The sequence below is a fragment of the Arctopsyche grandis genome, chromosome 6 (assembly GCF_051622035.1).
Source record: "Arctopsyche grandis isolate Sample6627 chromosome 6, ASM5162203v2, whole genome shotgun sequence".
Taxonomy (NCBI): domain Eukaryota; kingdom Metazoa; phylum Arthropoda; class Insecta; order Trichoptera; family Hydropsychidae; genus Arctopsyche; species Arctopsyche grandis.
Genome location: NC_135360.1, coordinates 16,054,460 through 16,073,738, shown reverse-complemented (window position 1 = coordinate 16,073,738; position 19,279 = coordinate 16,054,460). Strand labels below are relative to the sequence as shown.

General features: G+C 33.3%; 2 protein-coding genes across 3 annotated transcripts; one reads left to right on the top strand and one right to left on the bottom strand.

The window, feature by feature from the left end:
- Positions 1–2,484: 2,484 nt before the first annotated feature.
- Positions 2,485–12,768, bottom strand: LOC143913783 (uncharacterized). 2 transcript variants are annotated; one of them, XM_077433772.1, is made up of 16 exons: positions 12,623–12,768; positions 10,403–10,747; positions 8,374–8,536; positions 7,831–8,123; positions 7,657–7,756; positions 7,415–7,572; positions 7,186–7,338; positions 6,924–7,102; positions 6,625–6,844; positions 6,469–6,543; positions 6,276–6,393; positions 5,847–6,045; positions 5,645–5,771; positions 5,416–5,568; positions 5,158–5,342; positions 2,485–5,079 (listed from the first exon to the last, which is right to left on the bottom strand). In XM_077433772.1, exons 2-16 carry the CDS (start codon positions 10,526–10,528, stop codon positions 4,656–4,658), a joined length of 2,673 nt encoding a protein of 890 aa, XP_077289898.1. In that variant the 5' UTR covers positions 10,529–10,747; positions 12,623–12,768; the 3' UTR covers positions 2,485–4,655. The 2 variants fall into 2 exon arrangements, with proteins under 2 accessions (XP_077289898.1, XP_077289899.1); XM_077433773.1 differs by lacking the exon at positions 12,623–12,768 and having other exon boundaries at positions 2,485–5,082; positions 6,619–6,844; positions 6,909–7,102; positions 8,374–8,529; positions 10,399–10,528.
- Positions 12,769–16,133: 3,365 nt separating this feature from the next.
- CSN7 (COP9 signalosome subunit 7) lies at positions 16,134–18,720 on the top strand. The gene is made up of 6 exons (XM_077433771.1): positions 16,134–16,362; positions 17,040–17,075; positions 17,158–17,343; positions 17,450–17,702; positions 17,769–17,989; positions 18,094–18,720. Exons 1-6 carry the CDS (start codon positions 16,360–16,362, stop codon positions 18,250–18,252), a joined length of 858 nt encoding a protein of 285 aa, XP_077289897.1. The 5' UTR covers positions 16,134–16,359; the 3' UTR covers positions 18,253–18,720.
- The last annotated feature ends 559 nt before the right edge of the window (positions 18,721–19,279 follow it).

Below are 19,279 nucleotides of genomic sequence, written 5' to 3'. Positions count from 1 at the left end.
TTGCGCAACTCTCATCCATCTCACCCAACACATTTTCCTAATTTCATTCACGCACCTTCCTTTTACCCTTTTGCATTCTCTTGGACGCCATTCTAGCATTTATTTTGTACAACTTTCGTTCAGCATTTTAGCCACGTGGCACTCCCATTGTCATTTCAATCTCTTCACTCTATCTACTACTCTTGTCATTCATCTCACCAGGGCTAGAAATATACAGGACCGCGTGGTAACGCCGCTCTCTTTCGTAAAATCCAAAAAACGTAGCACTCCATCTCGGAAAAAATTTCAAATGTCCCTTTTAAATGACTTAGAATAATAATTGTTAATATTTTTGATTTATATTTCATTTTATTAAATTATATTATGTAGCATGTATTAATAAAAATGAGGGGGGGGGGGGCGCAAATTTTATTATTGCCCATGGCGCTGAAAATCCTCAGCCTACCCTTGATAGTACATATATTGACTGTATTAATCTTACTGGCTGAGCAATTTTAAACATCTTGGTTTTAAATTACAAAAAAAAGTGGTAACCTTATTGTAGATATTTCAGAATTAAACTAGGGGTGTTAGAACTCACGTGCTGCGTCATCAGGTGATCTGTAATTTTAGCATCTATTTCCTTTGAATAGAATGTTTGGTTTTGTCGAATTTGATTTTTTTAAAACCGAGTACAAAAAAATCAGCTCACAAATAGTGAGTGAAACTAATAAAAAGCTTTAAAAAAGAAAATTAAACCACAAACATATGATAAAAAATTATATATTTTACTAATTCTATACAATTTATTAGGTACAATGCTGAATATAAAAAACTGACCATGTAATTACACTATTTCTGCACTAAAAAAACTATCAATAAGCTTAACTATTCAGCATGAACTTAATTTCGGTGTGTTGTATAATTCAACGGTAAACATCACTTTATCGAACAAAAAACAGCATATTTAAAAATGGTGTGGTATGTATGACATTCAAACTAAATTTATCGTTTATCCTTTTATGAAATATAAATTAACATATTCGGTCTTTCATACAAAATAAAATAAGATAGAATATCAATAGTTATTCTACATTATTTATTTAAAATATAAAAGCATTACATATAACAACGGACACAAAGTAACTGTCCAATATGGCGACAGAGTTTAGTATACAAGCGACCTCAACTGATAAATTAAAATTACATAAACCTAAGGATTGTTAAAAGTAATATGTACACGAATTGTATCATTAAAATTATTAATCATAACTTATACATAAGGTGCTATTTCTACTCTATACAAATATTACTCCAACTTGAAAAAAAAAAAAAAAAATTTTGGGTACCTATGGTAAAATATCTTGATTGTCCCAAGATTTACATAACTCCACAATAAAATGAAAAAATTCCTGAAGTCAACATACAATTTGAGACGCAGAATTTTATTTAAAAAATAACAATAAAATTTGAAGGAGTTGCAGGTTCGCAAAGAAAACAATTGATATCGTATTATGATGTGTCTAAGAAAAATAAATAAATAAGTAAATTATTAAAATTAAAATGTAGATGAAGTAGATGTTAACAAATGACAAAATTGATGTATCATGATTTGATTTCAATACAAAAGCATTTCATAATGGAAGTAAAAAAATCAATTTAAAATCTTCCTTTGTGCACATAATATATAAATTTGTTTTTCCCAACATGGATTAAACTTCAAGCAGATGCTATTAAATAAATAAATATATTATACTTTTTTTACAAACAAAAAATTATGGCTTAGCCTCACTTGAAATATTCGATATACTAAAATATATTAAAATTTAATCAGTAATGCCTACAGTCAATGATTATTAAAATCATTCAATGAGATTTTGATCACATTTTCTTCAAATCAAATAGATTTTAAATTTCTTTCGTAGTAAATGTTGTACACTTAAAAGGGGAAAAGTATTGCATAATCACAATGTTTCTGTTTTGTTTAAATAAATTTAAGAATATGATCTATATCAATCAACATTACAAAGACAGTAGAAAGTTAAGTGCAATTAAAGTTTTAGAACAAATACTTTAACTGGATATTACACAGTACATAAACAGCACCATTCTAAATTTGATATATCAACGTATTTGATTATCTCCATATTCTCTATTGGTTATTATAACGTCAATGGAATTTTTATTTGTTACTCACAATCATCATGTGCCGAGTATAATATATATAAGATATAAAAAATGTTTGTGAAGATATAAATTTGAATCACTTTGCCATGTTTTAAATGAATTTTTCACAATTATAATGAAATTAGTAAAAATATCTTGCAAGTTGACTAGAAGTTAATATTCAATATATTACAAATGAACCAAAATTTTCATGTGGGATTGATTAATGATGTAGCGTTGAAAAACTCTGTAATATTTCCGACATCTAGATTGCACATCTTTTCAAGTAGCTTTCAATACAAAATATTAATAAAAAAAAAATAGATCTTATTTCATTCAGCTTTATTTTTAAAAATTAACTTTTTGACATAAAAGTAAATGGTAAGCTTGTTCATATGATAAGTCAATTCGCTTTTTCAAAAACGAATGTTGTGTGTAAGCCGAAATTATTTAACGCGCAAATAAATAATGTTATCAAATGTAGCTATTTTATATGAACGTATAGTAATTTGATATGCCGAGAAGTTCAGTTAATTATTAATTTATCAATAAAGAAGCATCGTCATAAGTTTACAGACTAAATCGTATTTTTTTCCTATTTTGTACAAACCATTTTACTATACTAATTGGAAGTATAAACAATTAAATTAAAAAATATATAAGAATTTTGTTCATAAGCTTTTTTTGGTTTATGTACACAAAAAAAAATCATGAGTCATCCATTAAAATCCATTCAAAACTTATGATCAGTTTGTTGAATATGGTGGAAATTGAAAATGAAACCTTATTCAGTTTAAAAACGAATATTCACATTAAAATCGTATTGGTATGTTTTATCACTATGTATTTTTATATCCTTACTATCATTTCGATTCTAAATTGTGCCTACTTATGATTGGTTATGATGTATCAATATGGTGTAGTCTTTGAACACATACAAATCGCATATAAAACGCTTAAATATTCATTCATACTAATAGAATACATGTATTACAATGAATAGTAGCAAAAAAATTTTAAGGCAAAATAAGATGTATCATTGAAAATATCAATATTAAAAATATACAAAAAAATATATATTCGCAGATATTTCAATAAATTTAATAATAGCAGCTTACAAGAAATGAAAAATCCATAACAAGATATGTAATTTATGTTTTTCTCTTCGAAATATGTAGCACTTCTTGCAAATACTGACTAGAAAACACAACGTACATTTTAGTTATTAAATTTATCATTAGATACTCAACAGAACAAAAATGAAATTGAACAAAACAAGTACATCAAAATTTTGGTAAACGTACTTTGTCAAATACAATGATTTTTCTTACGTTATGTACATACTTAGTTAATTTTTAAATAAATTTACTAAGTAGTTCACTAAATATTGTCAATTCTTTCATTTCCATTAACATGCTGAAAAAATTGAACACAAATTATAAACTCTAATGGCACTTGAAAGTTCTATATCAATAATGTTGGAATTTTTATCATTACTTTGTAAATTTGTTTGGCGACTATAAATTATTCAATTTATTGTAATATAATTCATTTACGAGAAAAATGAACTTCAGACACTGTAGCAGTCTTTAGTGTTTAACATTAGATCAAAAATATAGTTATCAACGAGCCGCAGTTGTGCCGGCACAACATCAAAATTTAATAAAAAACTATGCAAACATATTTGATTTTTGGAAAACATTTAAATTTAATCGCATGTTTGGTGTGTGGAAATTGTTGAAATTTATGCAATTATAATGTAACTGTGGTTTTTAAAATTCTATTAAAAACTGAGAGTAAATAATATACATACATACAAAAGATTCTGATGTTTTTTAATTGTAATGAATCTTTCAAATAATACATATTATATGTAAAAAAAAAACTTCACTTGGATAATAAATATTTCATTTATATATCCCAATTATATGTAAAAGACTGGGTAATCTATAAAATTTATTAAACTTTATTTATGTACAATACTAAAAATTATACTAAGAAAAAATATTATAGTACTAATCTATAATATATACACAAGAACATTCTGTTGTCATATTTGTAACTTGTGCTATAGAAATCGTCAAAACACAAATATAGTTTATAAATCATAAAACTAAAACCACTGGTATCAACGTTAAACATCTATATCTGTGAGACTTCTAACTATTTCACTGTTTTTTGAAAATAAAATTGCACTCCTCACTTATCTTACACATTGTGAACACATCTTGATAATATACACGAAGTAAAGGTTTACTTTAAAAAATCACAAAAGGCAATTTTTTTCATATGAAAAAATAAATTTTGATTTCATAACCAAAACTAATACAAATTTTTGAATATTTTTCGGATAGATCCGACACTGAATGAACGTATCACGAAATGTATGTATATCAAATATTAAGAAAAATCAAGACTTCAGCAATGAAATAAGGCTAATAACAATTTATTTTAAAATAAAAATAAATTGTCCTTAGTAATACATTACGTGTTCACTTTACACATCGTTTTCAATCAAGGGATTGCACTTGCACAACGCCAGACTGTGGTATTATTTCGTATTTTATTACGTGAGATCCTATATGTACTTGACTGAGCTGTGGTAGTGATTGAGAGTTTGCAACATCACGTGACTGATTCCTTAAAACAAGATGACCAGTACTCGTGGCTGTCAAATGTTCTTTATGTTGTTGCATTCCTACCATTTGCTGTTGCTGCTGCTGCTGCTGCTGTTGTTGCTGTTGTTGTTGTTGTTGTTGCTGCTGCTGCTGTTGTTGTTGTTGCTGCTGTTCTCTTGCTTGCTGTTGAAGTTGTTCCGCATGAACCACTTGATGGTGGGAAGACCCTAATTGATGTGAATTGTCTCTCGACTGTTGTTGATGTTGATTATTAGCCAACTGTTGTTGCTGAGAATTCATAGCTCCCTGATTGTCTCTACTAAACACAATTCTATCAAAAAAATAACAATACATAATATTTAAATGAGAGTGTCAATTTTCCAACACAATATACCTATTCGTTTGTATGTGTTCTTGTTTAATAGTATGAACTAAATTATTGCTTGGAGATGTTATTTGAGTACCAATGGTTTTCCCTTCTCTGTTTATAATGTGAATTTGATTTCCAATAACTTGACGATTACGCGAACCCCCAATTAATATTTGGTTTCCAATTACTTGACCTTCACGGTTTGTCACCTGTAATTGAATTGAGTAGAAATTAATAAAAGCAATATGACAAGTTTTAAAAGAAACTTAATTATATACATACTTGTATGTGGGTAGGGCCGGTATGTTGCATATTACCAGCCGATGCATGATTTCCATCATTTTGATGAGAACCGTCTCCAACCATTTGTTGTTGTCCATTTTGTTGTACTATTTCGGCCTGTTGTTGTTGCTGCTGCTGCTGCTGCTGATTTTGCTGATTCAAAAACACGTTAGCTTAAACTTCTCACAGAAAAACTTAATTACATGTTCGATTGTAAAATATTTTAAACCTGATGATTCCGGGGTGGAATATCCATATGTTGGCGCTGATGAAGCATTAGATGATTCTTTTGGAAAAATGCTTTACCGCACGTATCGCAAACATGAGTGCGCAGCGTACACCCTCCATCAGGATGTCTACCAGAAAAATAATTATCGTCAATAGGAATTCCAATAAATGTCATGGAATAGTATCAAAACATTAAAAACTACCTTCTATTATGTTGTTGCAGCCCATGTCGAGCTGCGAAGCCCTTCCCACAATCTGCACAAAAATGCACTTTTGGTCTATTTGTGGGATGCGTGCTCGTTCCGTGTGAGGCAACTTGGTTAACCCCGGCAACGTTAGTTTGTGTTCCTCCATGTTGAAGTACACCTGTACCAGTCAATAATTGTAGACCTGTAGGTGACGCTATAAAGTAAAGCGTTACAATAATTTGGTATACGTACATTTATTAAAAAAAAAAGTATGAATAAGGAGCTACACTCGCAACACATATATCTGAGAATATCAGTTGATATCTGACACATGTTATAGAGACATACACATTGAGATTTGTATTGATGCATGTCACATGGTGTATGAAGGGTCTTAAGAGGATACATATTAGGGTAAAATATTTGAACAAAATTAATACTAACTCTGAGCTTGGTTAGGACTTAAGAAGTTCCCAGTTTGCAATGCTGCAGTAAGTGCACACAAATCGGTAACAAACGTCCTGTCTCCAGTATGCAGACGTACATGTAAAGCTAGCGCTTCCTAAAATTAAAAGACAATTTAAAATTACTAGTAAAAAACATCACACAAACATTTCTTCGAGAAATCTTCAATTACCTTTGTATTGAAACAATTTCCACACTCTTGACATGAATAGCCTGATGGTTTTTCTTGCATATCAACGCCAATTGTCTTCAAAAAATACATATTAATAAATAAAAAAGATTTTTCAAAACATAATTATTGATTACAATATTAATTAATTACCTGTACATTTGATTTTTGTCTTCCAGAACCTACTGTTGGTAAAATTTGCGGTTTCAAATCTTGAGTATGACCCGACTGTTGTGATACAGAAACGGAATTGCCTCCCGATTGTGAATTGATTCCCAAATTAGGATGCACCATTTTACAATGCTGCAGCATTTCAGCTTTACCTTTGAACGCTTCACCACAATCTATGCACGCATATGAAGCATCACCAGTGTGCAATCTGAAAGAGTTTTATAAAAACGATAATAAATTCTTACAATATGTATACTGAACAAATTTGAAACCGATATAAAACATACTTTAAATGAGCCACTAGTGTTCTCTTCTGCAAAAACTCTTTCCCGCAAATGGGACACGAATGTGGAACACGGCCATGCATGCGTCCATGATTAACTAATTGAAATTTACGGGTAAAAGCTGCCCCGCAATCGCCACACACGAAAGGATTTAATGAACCGTGAAATCGAGAGTGCATTACCTAAGATAAAAGAAATAGTAATTAATATTACAGAATATTATATACGTAAATAAAAAATCTTAAGATATAAACGAAAAGCTTACAAGATGATCTTTCTGGGCGAAACTTTCCCCGCATTCTTGGCACACAAAAGGTCTTTCTCCAGCATGGAATTTACTGTGTGTAACGAGGTGTCTTTTAAGAGGGAATCCTCTTCCACATTCCCCACAAACAAACGGTCTTTCTCTACTATGTACCTAGAAATTTTTTTTATATGATTTAATGAAATTGATATACATCTTACTTATCATAGTTATGTGTTAATTTACTAACCCTGGAGTGTGTAAGCAAATGATGTTTAAGCGTAAAAGATTTCTTGCACTCGTGACATTGAAAAGGTCTTTCAGTGGAATGCAAAAGAAGATGAGTATTTAGACAGTGTTTGTGGGCAAACGCCTTTCCACAATGTGCACATACATGGGGTCGTTCGCCTGAAATATTTAATAATTAAAAAAAAAATTAAAAAAATGCAAAAAATTATTTATTCTCAATTAAAAATAATAATAATAGAATACCGGTGTGCACACGACTGTGTGTTGTTAAATGATGTTTCAATAAAAATGATTTTCCACATTCTTCACAAGAGTAAGGTCGTTCTTTAGCGATTACCGGAGTCTGAAGCGTAAGATATATGGTTAGATATACTAATTTAAAACAAACATAAGTATTCTTTTATTATGAAACAATACCTTCGGAGAATGACTATTAGTTCCGGGCTCTTGTTTAGTTTGTATAAGCTGCACTTGTGTGATATTCGATTGGCTTTCAGGCGACCCAACAACTCCCGTAATTCCATCTGAAAGTCCTTTCAAACCACCGTTTAAAAGTGTGTGATTGATTTGTGAAGCGTCAATGACTGTTCCTGGAGTTCCAATTCCTTGAGCAGCTTGAATCGCTCTCTTCATCAATATTTCGTTACATTCTTCGGCTGTTAATTGTATTGGACCCAAAGGCGTCATGAAATGTTTACCAGGCACATTACCTATTATAAAATTTAGTAGATATATTACTAACTAAAAATTTAAAAAATAAAATTGGTAGAAAGAAAATCGAGTAACTTATAGATTCCACACATAAATGTGATTCTGATTATCAAATATTTATGTAGAGGCAATTCATTATTTATAAAAAGACTTCGAAATTAACAAACAATAAAAAAAAGAGACAAAAAACATGAAATGATAACGAAACACAATAAAAAAAAAAAAAAAGTAAATATTGAGTTTAAAAACCTTGTATTGCATGATTTTGCTGGGTGTTTCGATGGCCTGATGTATGAGAAAATGTATCATTTACAAGGAACATTGTTCGCCTGTTTGCGTTTTTTGCTGCCTTCTCTTGAGACTGTGGTGACTTATGTGATGTTACTGTCAAAGTTGTATCTGATCCTGAAAGCTATAAAAATAAAAATAAAAAATTGAATCACACAATTAAGATAAACGCGCACTACACTTAAACTGACTTGTATTGCAAATAAAAAATAAATTAGATAAAATAAAGTGTAAAAGCATTAACATAGCTTTAAATAGTCTTTTAAAACAAAACAAAAATTTAATTTAATTCTAATTTATTTTTATTTATGTATGTAGATCTTAATTAGGCATTATAAAATTAAACTTTGTTATTATTTAAAAATAACAAAGTTCAAGTTTCAAATGTACATAGTAATTAGGGATTGCAATACCGATTAACCAGTAAATCGGCAAAATTTCGTCATCAGTAAATACCCTATTGGCATATTGGGTTAAGGTTGTCAGGAATTTATTTTCAGTATTAAATTTGGCAATTTCAAATTGATAAATTCACTGGCAACTTAATAAATATCATATCGACCGGTTTAAATTATGATCGAAACATTCAAATCGTCCAAACTTTATATATATTAAATAAATTTGATTGGTTAAAAATAAAAAATAAAATATATTTATTATTATGAATTTACTTTAATACATTTAGATGACATTAATCACCTGAGGTTTATTTCAAGGTAAACGTTTTTAGGAAAAGTAACCACATAATATTATCAAATTCACGAAAAAAAAATATTCATTTACCGGTAAATATCGGTATACAGTTAGTAGAAAAAATCATTTATCGTTTACAGGTTTATGAAATTTGAAGGTAAATTGCAATCCCTAGTAGTAACAATAAAAATGTGAAAATCAAATAGATATTTTTCTAAAAAGGAAATGAATGAGAAGTAATTTTGTTTTAAAAAAGACGAATAATGAAATAAAATACTATTTTTGTATATGTTAAGGTCCAAATATTCACTCTGGTTAGTTCGTGAACATACTAGTTTGTTTATACACAAACTATTGGAATTAGTTAAACTGCTAACTCTCAAAAGCTATCTTCAAATAGACTCACCAGGTATCGCATGAAACTATTAGATGTCAAAACGCTAATTATTTAAAAATAAAATCCAATGGAAACCACATTACAAAAGTCGCTATAATTCTCGTTTCCGCTAATATTAAAAATGTTGCAACCCAGGATAAACATACATACATAGAAGATGGGACAAACGATTGAGAATACTTTAACTTTTGCCTAATAGTTTGTGCACGAACAAACTAGTTTGTCAATTTGTTATTTTTGTTTTGTACACTATATAGCTGACGAGATTGGTTTGTGTATGAACAAACTAGTATGTTCATGAACCAACGAAATATACACTTGGACTGTAACATATATAAAATCAAAACTTACAAACTTAATTAACAGAAACCATTACGACCCATTCATTAACTTTACTAATCATAATATTAACATTGATAAGTCATACTATTTAATGAAAAATCATAATATTAATAAATCATAATAATTACTAAAAATCGAATTAATTTTCGATGAAGTTTGTAGCTATCAGTTTGTGATAAATACAAATTACAAACGAGTATAGAAAAGACTACGATAAAAAATTGAATATATGTAAATGTACAGATGATGATAGGACAATGAAGAAACGTAAGAACTAATTAAATGCAATGTAAGGCAACATAAACCAGGATAAGAAGTGAAAATATAAAAATGAATTGCTATACGCTTACAATATATAAATATATAATATAAATAATATATTATATAATATAAATAATATATTAATTCGAAATACGACAGATATAAAAATGTAGCATTCACCAAAGAAAATAAATAACATGAAACAGATACAAAAAAAATATAAAGGAAAAATTTCATATGAAACAAGTCTTTCATTTCAAAACAGAATCTAAACATATTGAAGAACAAAGGACTCACAGTATTCCCCAACGTGTAACTAAGATTATTGGCTCCATCGAGATCTCCTTTCGTTATATCAGGCGTAGAAGTGAAACCCCACGAGTATCCAAGGCCAGACACGTTAGTCGGTGTCGGCATACACATCTTGCCGAAACTCGATGGAGACGTTAGAACAAAATATCACTCGACGTGTCCCAAAAACGTACAACTTATCACAATTCACAACGTGCAAAACGATCGAATGATACAGTTAAACTGGTCATTTTATATCATTCACAAAAACCACAAAAGTTGAATATGACAACACACGACCCACACGTCTAATTTTCTCTTGCTTTTTTTTAACTCTCGAGAGCCATCAATCTGTCAAGAAATGTTTAAAAATAATTATTTTATATGCAATAATTGTATAAACTTATACAGCGATACATTTAGTTAAAACTAAAATGTTTACATTGCCTATATGTATGTATATAAAGGATCAAAGGAGTATCAGGGCAACATCACAACGTGACCTATGTTTTTGTTAAAGTGGTACTTGTTGGTTATAAGAGCGCAATTGAGCATTCTGTATACACTTTCACAAATACAAAAAAATATACAACAGTTACATGAATTTGGTAGATTTGCCAAGAATCGGAGTAAATAATTTTCTGTAATGTGTGAAATTGCTTTATTCTCTGTTCGACAGCTCTTTATTTAAAATAATTAAAAATGTATTCATTCATCAAAAACGTTACTGACAACTGCGTTTTTTAGTTTTAGAAACTAACTATCTTTGATTTTACCAAAAAACTTTATGTAATTGTTTCCTGAATTCAGTATATTGTTTGACGTAACATCAATCACTGTTTACATGTCACTACACCAAAACTGTTTACGACAATTAGGCCGAAAACACACTGAGTAGGATGTGATAGTTTTGTTTTTAAGATAGGTTTGTGGTAGGTTTTGGTAGATGTGGTAGGTTTGCTTTTAAACATGTGAAAAAACCAGCACCGCCAGCCAATATACATGATACACAGTTCCAAAAATCACCCCCTGGAATGTTTTCGGTGATATTTTATCCGTATTAGACAGTGATCGATAACGGTGAATCCTATATTTGAAGAAACATGCACTCTACACATGCAATAACACCGGAATTTGGTTTGGGGAACATCCACTGTCACAGTGTGGCGCCAAGGACTTGACGTTCCGTACAATTCAGTGTGTTCCGTACTATTCATTTAACTGTTGTGTATTTGTTTGTGAATATTTAATGCTCGTATAACCGATAAAGCTTTATAAAACATACAGATGTTGGGTTACACCATCGCACAACAAAATGTTAAGATAATGAAAAGTTTGATTATAAAAATGGCGCAAAACAGAACCCAAGCATTTCATTCAACGTCTACAATACTCCTCACTTCCACGTTAAAACATATTGATAACGTTTTCCTCGCACAATATTTACACCTGGTTAATTATAATTATTATATACTTTGCCGCAACAACACATATGGCGTTTGGTCGGATTTAGTTATATTTATCTCTCAGATAAATACAAATTGGGTGTATTATAATAAGCATCCTGTGCAAGATTGAAGGAAACATTTCGGCGAAAATATCTGCAAGGAAACTGGATACATTCAAATTCATATCGAATTAAACATTATTTTCATTCACAATATAAGAACGAGTCGTTCAAGGTCACTTAATATTTAAAAAGTTTATAGAGAAAAAAAAGTGAAAAACAAATGAGTATTTAAATAATTATATATTGATTCTTATGTTTTCTTGTACGCTCATATTTGTCGTATTGAAATTGATTTCACATCCATCTTTAGTGTCATGATGCAGGGTGTCGAAGTCGTGAGGTGATAAACGTTAACAGGACAGGACAGAACAACAATATGTAAACAAACGGTCCAAACATATAGACAGGAAGGGTGGGTTTGAAACGAGCACTGAGACGGTTGGGATCGTCGGCTCCGGTGTCGGTGTCGGTGTCGGTGTCGGTGTCGAGGGTTGGTGGCGCATCCGCTGCATGGAACCGCGCGAGACCACGACTTCGGGGAGGGGAGGGGAGGGTGCGGGAGGGCGAGGGGCGACCAGCAGCGGCGGGGGCGAACGAGTGGGGCGTGAGGGGGCGCGAAGGGGGGGCGCGAAGGGTGGCGGAGCACCGGCGGGCGCCGCTGCTGGTCGGTGGCACTTCCGCGGCCGGCGGCTTCCGGCCGTTCGGGGGGTCCTTACTGCGGGGGCGGAGTCGCGGGGCGCGTCCGGGGCGGGTGCGGGGGCGCAGGCGTCACCGGGGCGCTCCTCAGGGGGCGGTTTGGGGGCGCTCGAATGTGCGGCGGTGGCGGGGGTGCGGTGTCCGCTTGCCCGCCATCTTATTATTTATGTGTTGGGCCGCGGCCGCCATGCCAATCAATTACCGCCGCCACCGGCTGCCAACTACACCGACCCCTCGCCATCGTTTCCTGCTCAATTCGAGCGATCGACTCTTCCCATTACCGTTTATATTATTTTTGCAATTGATCGACTCCACGAGGAATCTATGTTTGTGAAGAATTTCGACCGCTCTCCGTATTTAAGTCTCCATAATTCGAATTTGTCGCTTTTATAAAGCATCTTCCTTGAAGCTTTGCCGAGCGCAAAGCATCTACATACATATATACCTGGTTTTATGGGTGTGCTGAGTTACAAAATGCATATCTGAGACTACGTAATTGCATTTAAAAATTTGTCAGAACGTGGTTTCCGCTACACGCTCTATTGTCAATCTTTTTTTTTTTGCATGATTTTACAAACTACTATTTGCCCTCTTCCTTTGAACACTGATGGTTTTTCTAAGAAATTGATTATTTCTAAGAAAAAATAAACCTTTAATGACAAAGCTTTTCAAATACCGAACTATAACTGGATATAAAGTAAATGCCGACGAAAGGCAAAAATAAAACTTTTGGGATCCTGGCATTATAAATTTTGACGAAATTTTTTATTCCGTTGTGGCGGCTCGCTTATACGACATGGTCGAGTTTGGTTGCCTTCCTGCGAGTGGGAACCAACTCGGCTGGGTTCGGAGAGCCACTACTCACTCTGCCTTTAGCTGTTATGGGGATGAACGAATGAGACGACTGGCATGTTAATGCACGTGTTTATTATATGACAGCTGAAGACAGAGTGGGTAGCAGCTCTCCGAACCCAGCCGGGTTGGTCCCCACTCGCAGGAAGGCAACCAAACTCGACCATGTCGTATAAGCGAGCCGCCACATCACTCCCCCCCCAGCATCAGCGATACCAAAATTACAAAGAAACAAATTTTACAATAGAAAAAAAATTATTGTTACACAAAGAGAAAAAATTATTACGTGGGGAGAAAAAAAATTGTTGACGTGGGTCATCCGCTGTGTACATAGGTGTACCGCCCTGAATGGTCGGTAGATTCGAGGGCGGTGACGTCGCGAGCAGGACAGTGGCTGGTCCGATGGTCGCGCCGATGCGATGCGATGCTGCGGCGGCGCCGCTCTTCCGAGGCTGATGTCGGTTGGTGGGGCGGCGGGGGCGGCAGGGGCATCGATGTGGTTGATGATACTCCGAGCTGGACTGTGAGTCGTTGTGGCTCGTGGAGGTGTTGTAGCGCTACCGCCCGTCTCGGCGTGACGACGCTCGTGGGGACGGACGGGGCCTTGATGATGATGATGATGATGGTGCTGAGGTGGTGTATGTCTTGTGGTGCTGGATGACCGTTCTATGTGTAGTGGATCGCGCATGACTCCACATCCAGCTGTCAAGATCGTCGTCTCATTCGCTCCCCCATTTTTTAAAAACACCTGTCGTCGACGTTGTGGCTGGACTCCAGTCGATAGGTAGATAGGTAGGTAGCCGTGTCTGCTCGTTTATTGTCACCCGCGGGCCGCGACGCGTGTTGATGGCGATGGGGGCGCGGCGGGTAGCTTCCCCGCCTGGCTCGGCGAGGCAGGGATGAGCGGCATGTTGAAATTGATCGAGGCTGCGTGGCTCGATGTCGGGGGTCACCAGTATAGGGGATGAACGAATGAGACGACTGGCATGTTAATGCACGTGTTTATTATATGACAGCTGAAGACAGAGTGGGTAGCAGCTCTCCGAACCCAGCCGGGTTGGTCCCCACTCGCAGGAAGGCAACCAAACTCGACCATGTCGTATAAGCGAGCCGCCACACTGTCATATAATAAACACGTGCATTAACATGCCAGTCGTCTCATTCGTTCATCCCCATACCGTTGATAAACATTAGTAAGTCAGTTTATGATTTGACAGTTGTATATACATATGTATAGTAGTCAACATCCGGTCAATTGTTTGATATAATTATACTTGGAATATTTGAATATTTCTTGAATTGTTATTTTAGAAAAATAAATTCGGTTTTAAAGTAAACTTTTAAAATATACATAGTTGCAATTCGGTTGTTCGTGCTGTCTAAATCTAATTACATACTATTTACCGGTGACTGTCACCGCATCGAAAGGTCGAAAAATCGAAAATGTTAGTTTACCATGAATACATATGAAAAGCGGGTAGTATACATATATGTATATATCAGTGGCTTGCGGTAAAACTCTCTCTCCCCCCGTCGTACAGCCTCACTTAATTTGCGCGAGCAGGATACAAGAAGAACAGGCTTTTCCTCCCATATCCTGCCCGCGCACATTAAGAAAGGCTGTACGACAAAAAGAGAGATAATTTCACGGCATGCCACTGATATATATTATGTATACATACATAGTACCATTTACCATGCATACATCAGTTTTGATCTTTAGATTTTCGATCTTTGCTTTTGCGATCTTTCGACCTTTCGATGCCGTGATGTAGACCCCATTAAGCTGAAAATAATAACAATAACTTTAATTTATTTATGTAATAATTTTGCTGAAATGCTAATTAATTGTAATATTCCTTGCTCAAAGGTTTATAATCAATCAATTTAATTTTTTTTTGACCAAGTGTTCAAACCAAGAATATAGACCTAATATTGTATGTTCACGTGAATCCACACTATCAAGACTAAGTTTATTTAATATCATGTAATAAATTATTTAAAGCGATTTAGAAAACAATATAAAGACTAGTTAAATATAGCTTATTTGATTTACAGACGACGACGACGACATATAATATGTCTAATTTTTATGTAAAGTAGATATGTGTTTGTATATTGTATTTATATGTATATTTGTTGTGTGGGAGAGGCTGGAATCGAGAATAAACAGGGTTTGTTTCCCACGTGACGCGGTAGAACGGCGTTCCGGTACCTTTTTTCTCGGCATTTTTTATGCTTCAAACGAATATTATATTTAATGTAATTTGAATATAATTTTTTTATAATAAAAAACTTTTTTTCAAAAAGTAAAATGATAATTTTATGAATTATAATAATTTTGTGAAAAATAAGGCAGTTGCCTAGTTCGCCTCCCAAATTCCCATTTTTTCCCGTTCAGTCCCATTTTTGTGCGGAAAACTACTGCACTTAGCCTACATAAGTCTGGTTATTATATTACCCACTGAAATTGAAGCAACGGACTAATGTCAAACATAAATTGCCGTAACTAATATTCATATTATGTAGCAGTGGGCTGCGTTTGCCAATATTTCAATAAGTAGTGAACGTATAATATGAATAAAGATTTCCAACTCAAAAAACTACAATCAAATATTGGAAATAAAATTTTTGTTGAACGAAAATGATCAATTTTGAAAGAAAAGCTCAAAGAATAATAATAAGCAGTAGTGGCGTGTGGCGAAAAGGCATTTTACCGGCAGCTTTCGCGTTTGACAGCAGCGCCTAGCGACTTGTAAGAAGCGACTTTGTGAGTCGCGTGACTTGCCGGTGACTCTTAGCAGTTGTCGACGATCTGCAGCAGCAGCAGTTCGAAAAAGCGTCAGCAGAGCGCCGGCCCTCCGCCCCTTCGCCCCCCCCGCATGCCGCCGCCGCCACCGCAATCATGGTCAATCTCTACTCTCGCACACTCCCACGCCACTCGCCATTCATCACATCACTCACCGAACACTACACTAAATACGTTTCAATGCAACTCGTGTATAACAGATTGCTCGTACGTCGTTGACTTCATATTTTGTTGCCATGCCAAATTATTCATTGGTCATTGTTGTCGCATCCTTCTCGTCTCATCCTAACCTCGAATTGTGAGTGCAATGTCAAATCTTTCTCGGCGAACAGACAATATTCAAAGCACATTTGCCACTCAAATAAGCACTTTTTTCTGTGTTGAAGAATTTTTATTTTTATTTGTTCATTTATTTAATTCACCCAAAAGATTGAAAAGCATAATTGCACTTTTTTAATTATGGTGTATCATTAGACTACATATAAACTAACATTTTTCCCCAAAAGGGATAACTAAAATGAAAGAAAACTTTCCAAATTATTTTATAAAGATATTTGTCTTAATCCCCTCCCAAAACATTTTGAAAATTTGTAAGTAACAATGATCGACAAAAGAAAAATCGAGAAATGTTTTTTTATAGTTTGCACATATTACGTATGTTAACCAGAAACCAGCACTATTCATTCACAGAACAAGCATTTTATATATTCAAACAATCATATATGTACAATTCAAATATTCGGTTGATTATAATTTTTTTCACTTTTTGTTATTAGATTAAATTAAAATTTGATGACACCCCTCAGAGTATGGTATGAAGCTCACTATGATAAGTATTGAAATAAAAATCACACTCGGAGCGATACTCTTAATATTTTGTTCGTTTCATTGCAGACACCCATTAGCAATATGCCTGTCGAGAAGACAGAAAACCCGAGCAGTAATAGCTCTCTGGAACAATTTACATTGTTAGCCAAAGGTGCTCGAGGACAAGCTTGTGCGGAATTAGTCAAACAAGCTCTCGAAGCACCTGGCGTACATGTCTTCGGTGAATTGCTGGATATGCCTAATGTTAAAGAGGTAAAGAATATATGTAGTTTCCATGTATTGAGATACAATTAAGTATCAATATCATTTAACTTGTGTAAATATGTATATAACATAACAATTAATGTCACATTTTCAGCTGGATAATGGACCCTTTGCATTACATTTTAAAACTCTAAATTTATTTGCTTACGGTACATACAAAGACTACTTAAGAGATAAGACTCAATTTTTAGAGTTAAATCCTACCCAGTGTAAAAAGTTGCAACACTTAACTATTGTGACATTGGCCACCAGAGAAAAATGTATCCCTTATAGTAGTTTGCTTGAAGAGTTGTCTATTAAAAATGTGCGCGATTTAGAAGATTTAATAATCGAAGCTATATATGCCGGTATGTGTAATGAATGAAATTGCAAAATATTTTTGTGGACGTTTTCTATAATGTTATTTTTTTTAGATATTATACACGGAAAGTTAGATCAAAAAAACAGTAGATTAGAAGTAGATTATGCACTAGGAAGGGATGCTCGCCCTGAAGAAATTGATTCAATTCTTGCGACTCTGACTGAATGGTGTGACTCTTGCGATGCAGTTTTATCTTGCGTCGATACTCAAATAAACCGAGCCAATGCCGAAAAACAAAGACGCACCAAACATAAAGAGTCGATCGAACAGGAGGTATTTGATTTAATTTAATTTAGTTTTATTTATGATAAAATGTGTTTAATTAATAATATTTATAAAATACGTGTTTAATTAATAATATATTTGTTTAATTTTAGATTTTAAATATTAAAAAGAATCTTAAAGCTCAAGCGGAAGTTGAAGAAGGCGTCGGAGGAGCGGGTAGCTCTGATACTCATTTGTACAAAAATAAAAAGACTAGTAGTAAAGGAAAATCTACACGCAATCCTGGAAAATTTTGGCAAAGAACTACATAAAACTTCATATAGTATCATACGCTTTTTATCAATTGATGTATATCATACATATAAGAAAAATAATATTTAACTTCAAGTATAAGCGGAGCTTATTTATGTTTATGTCTAAAAAACTTTTCAAATTTTCGTTATAAATACAAATCTGGCCATGGTTTATAATTATTTCCGATATGTATACTTTTTTACAATCTATATACATCTTTGCTGTTCTTAAAAAAAAACAAAAAGAAATATTTAGAAGTAAAAATTATTATTTTAAATAGTGACTGCATTCTTTGAATAAATACGTAACTGAAGATTTTACAATGTATACCTCATATTTTTGCATTTCCATGTTTTTTTTTACTGTCGACCACAATATTTTACATCAAGGTTCAAATGCCAACTCAAAGAAGAAGGAAATTTAATGTACTCTCGAAACAATAAGTTGTAATATTTATATTGAATTAAACTTGCATACAAAACTTATATTTTGTTTAATTTTATATACTACGTTTCGGGGACTTTCAGTATATTCATGTTGCAATTTGACAAATGTGTTAATTCTACTGCTGTGTAACAAAGCGTAGAAACGTGCTATTAAGCGATATTATAAAAAAATTAAATGACCTTAAAAAAGCATATAAATATGTATATCATTTCAATTATACGTCAACTACAATAGCGCTCCTACCAAACGTCAGTCGACAAAACAATCCATGTTGCCAGTTTTTAAAATTGGCCTAATAACATCGGGGCTGCCATATATAAAATATTCAATTCAGGAAGTCCCAAGAAATTAAAACGTTTCCTAGTGAAAATATGGTAATTATGATTCATTTAAGCTTAAAAAGTGCAATGATATAGTAAGTTGAATATACCGTTTTTATGACGGGTTTATGCATCATCTTTATTGAAACTTATGTATCATCTTCAACATGGATTAGTTCAATTTTTTATTTGTAAACTGCTTAAGCTAAAAATTACGAAACGCAATATACATAAACACTTATGGAAACGGTTAGCCAGGTTTTAGTTGATTTTGTAA

Bases quoted from the DNA above. Each gene is read 5' to 3' on its own strand.
- LOC143913783 (XM_077433773.1), bottom strand. From the start codon at position 10,528: ATGTGTATGCCGACACCGACTAACGTGTCTGGCCTTGGATACTCGTGG. The intron at 8,530-10,398 runs GTCCTTTGTTCT...TATAGCTTTCAG, and splicing joins CACGTTGGGGAATACTGTGA to GATCAGATACAACTTTGACA. The intron at 5,569-5,644 runs GTTTAAAATATT...TTTTTGAATCAG, and splicing joins TTCCACCCCGGAATCATCAG to CAAAATCAGCAGCAGCAGCA.
- CSN7 (XM_077433771.1), top strand. The intron at 17,076-17,157 runs GTATGAAGCTCA...GTTTCATTGCAG, and splicing joins ATGACACCCCTCAGAGTATG to ACACCCATTAGCAATATGCC. The intron at 17,703-17,768 runs GTATGTGTAATG...TATTTTTTTTAG, and splicing joins AATCGAAGCTATATATGCCG to ATATTATACACGGAAAGTTA.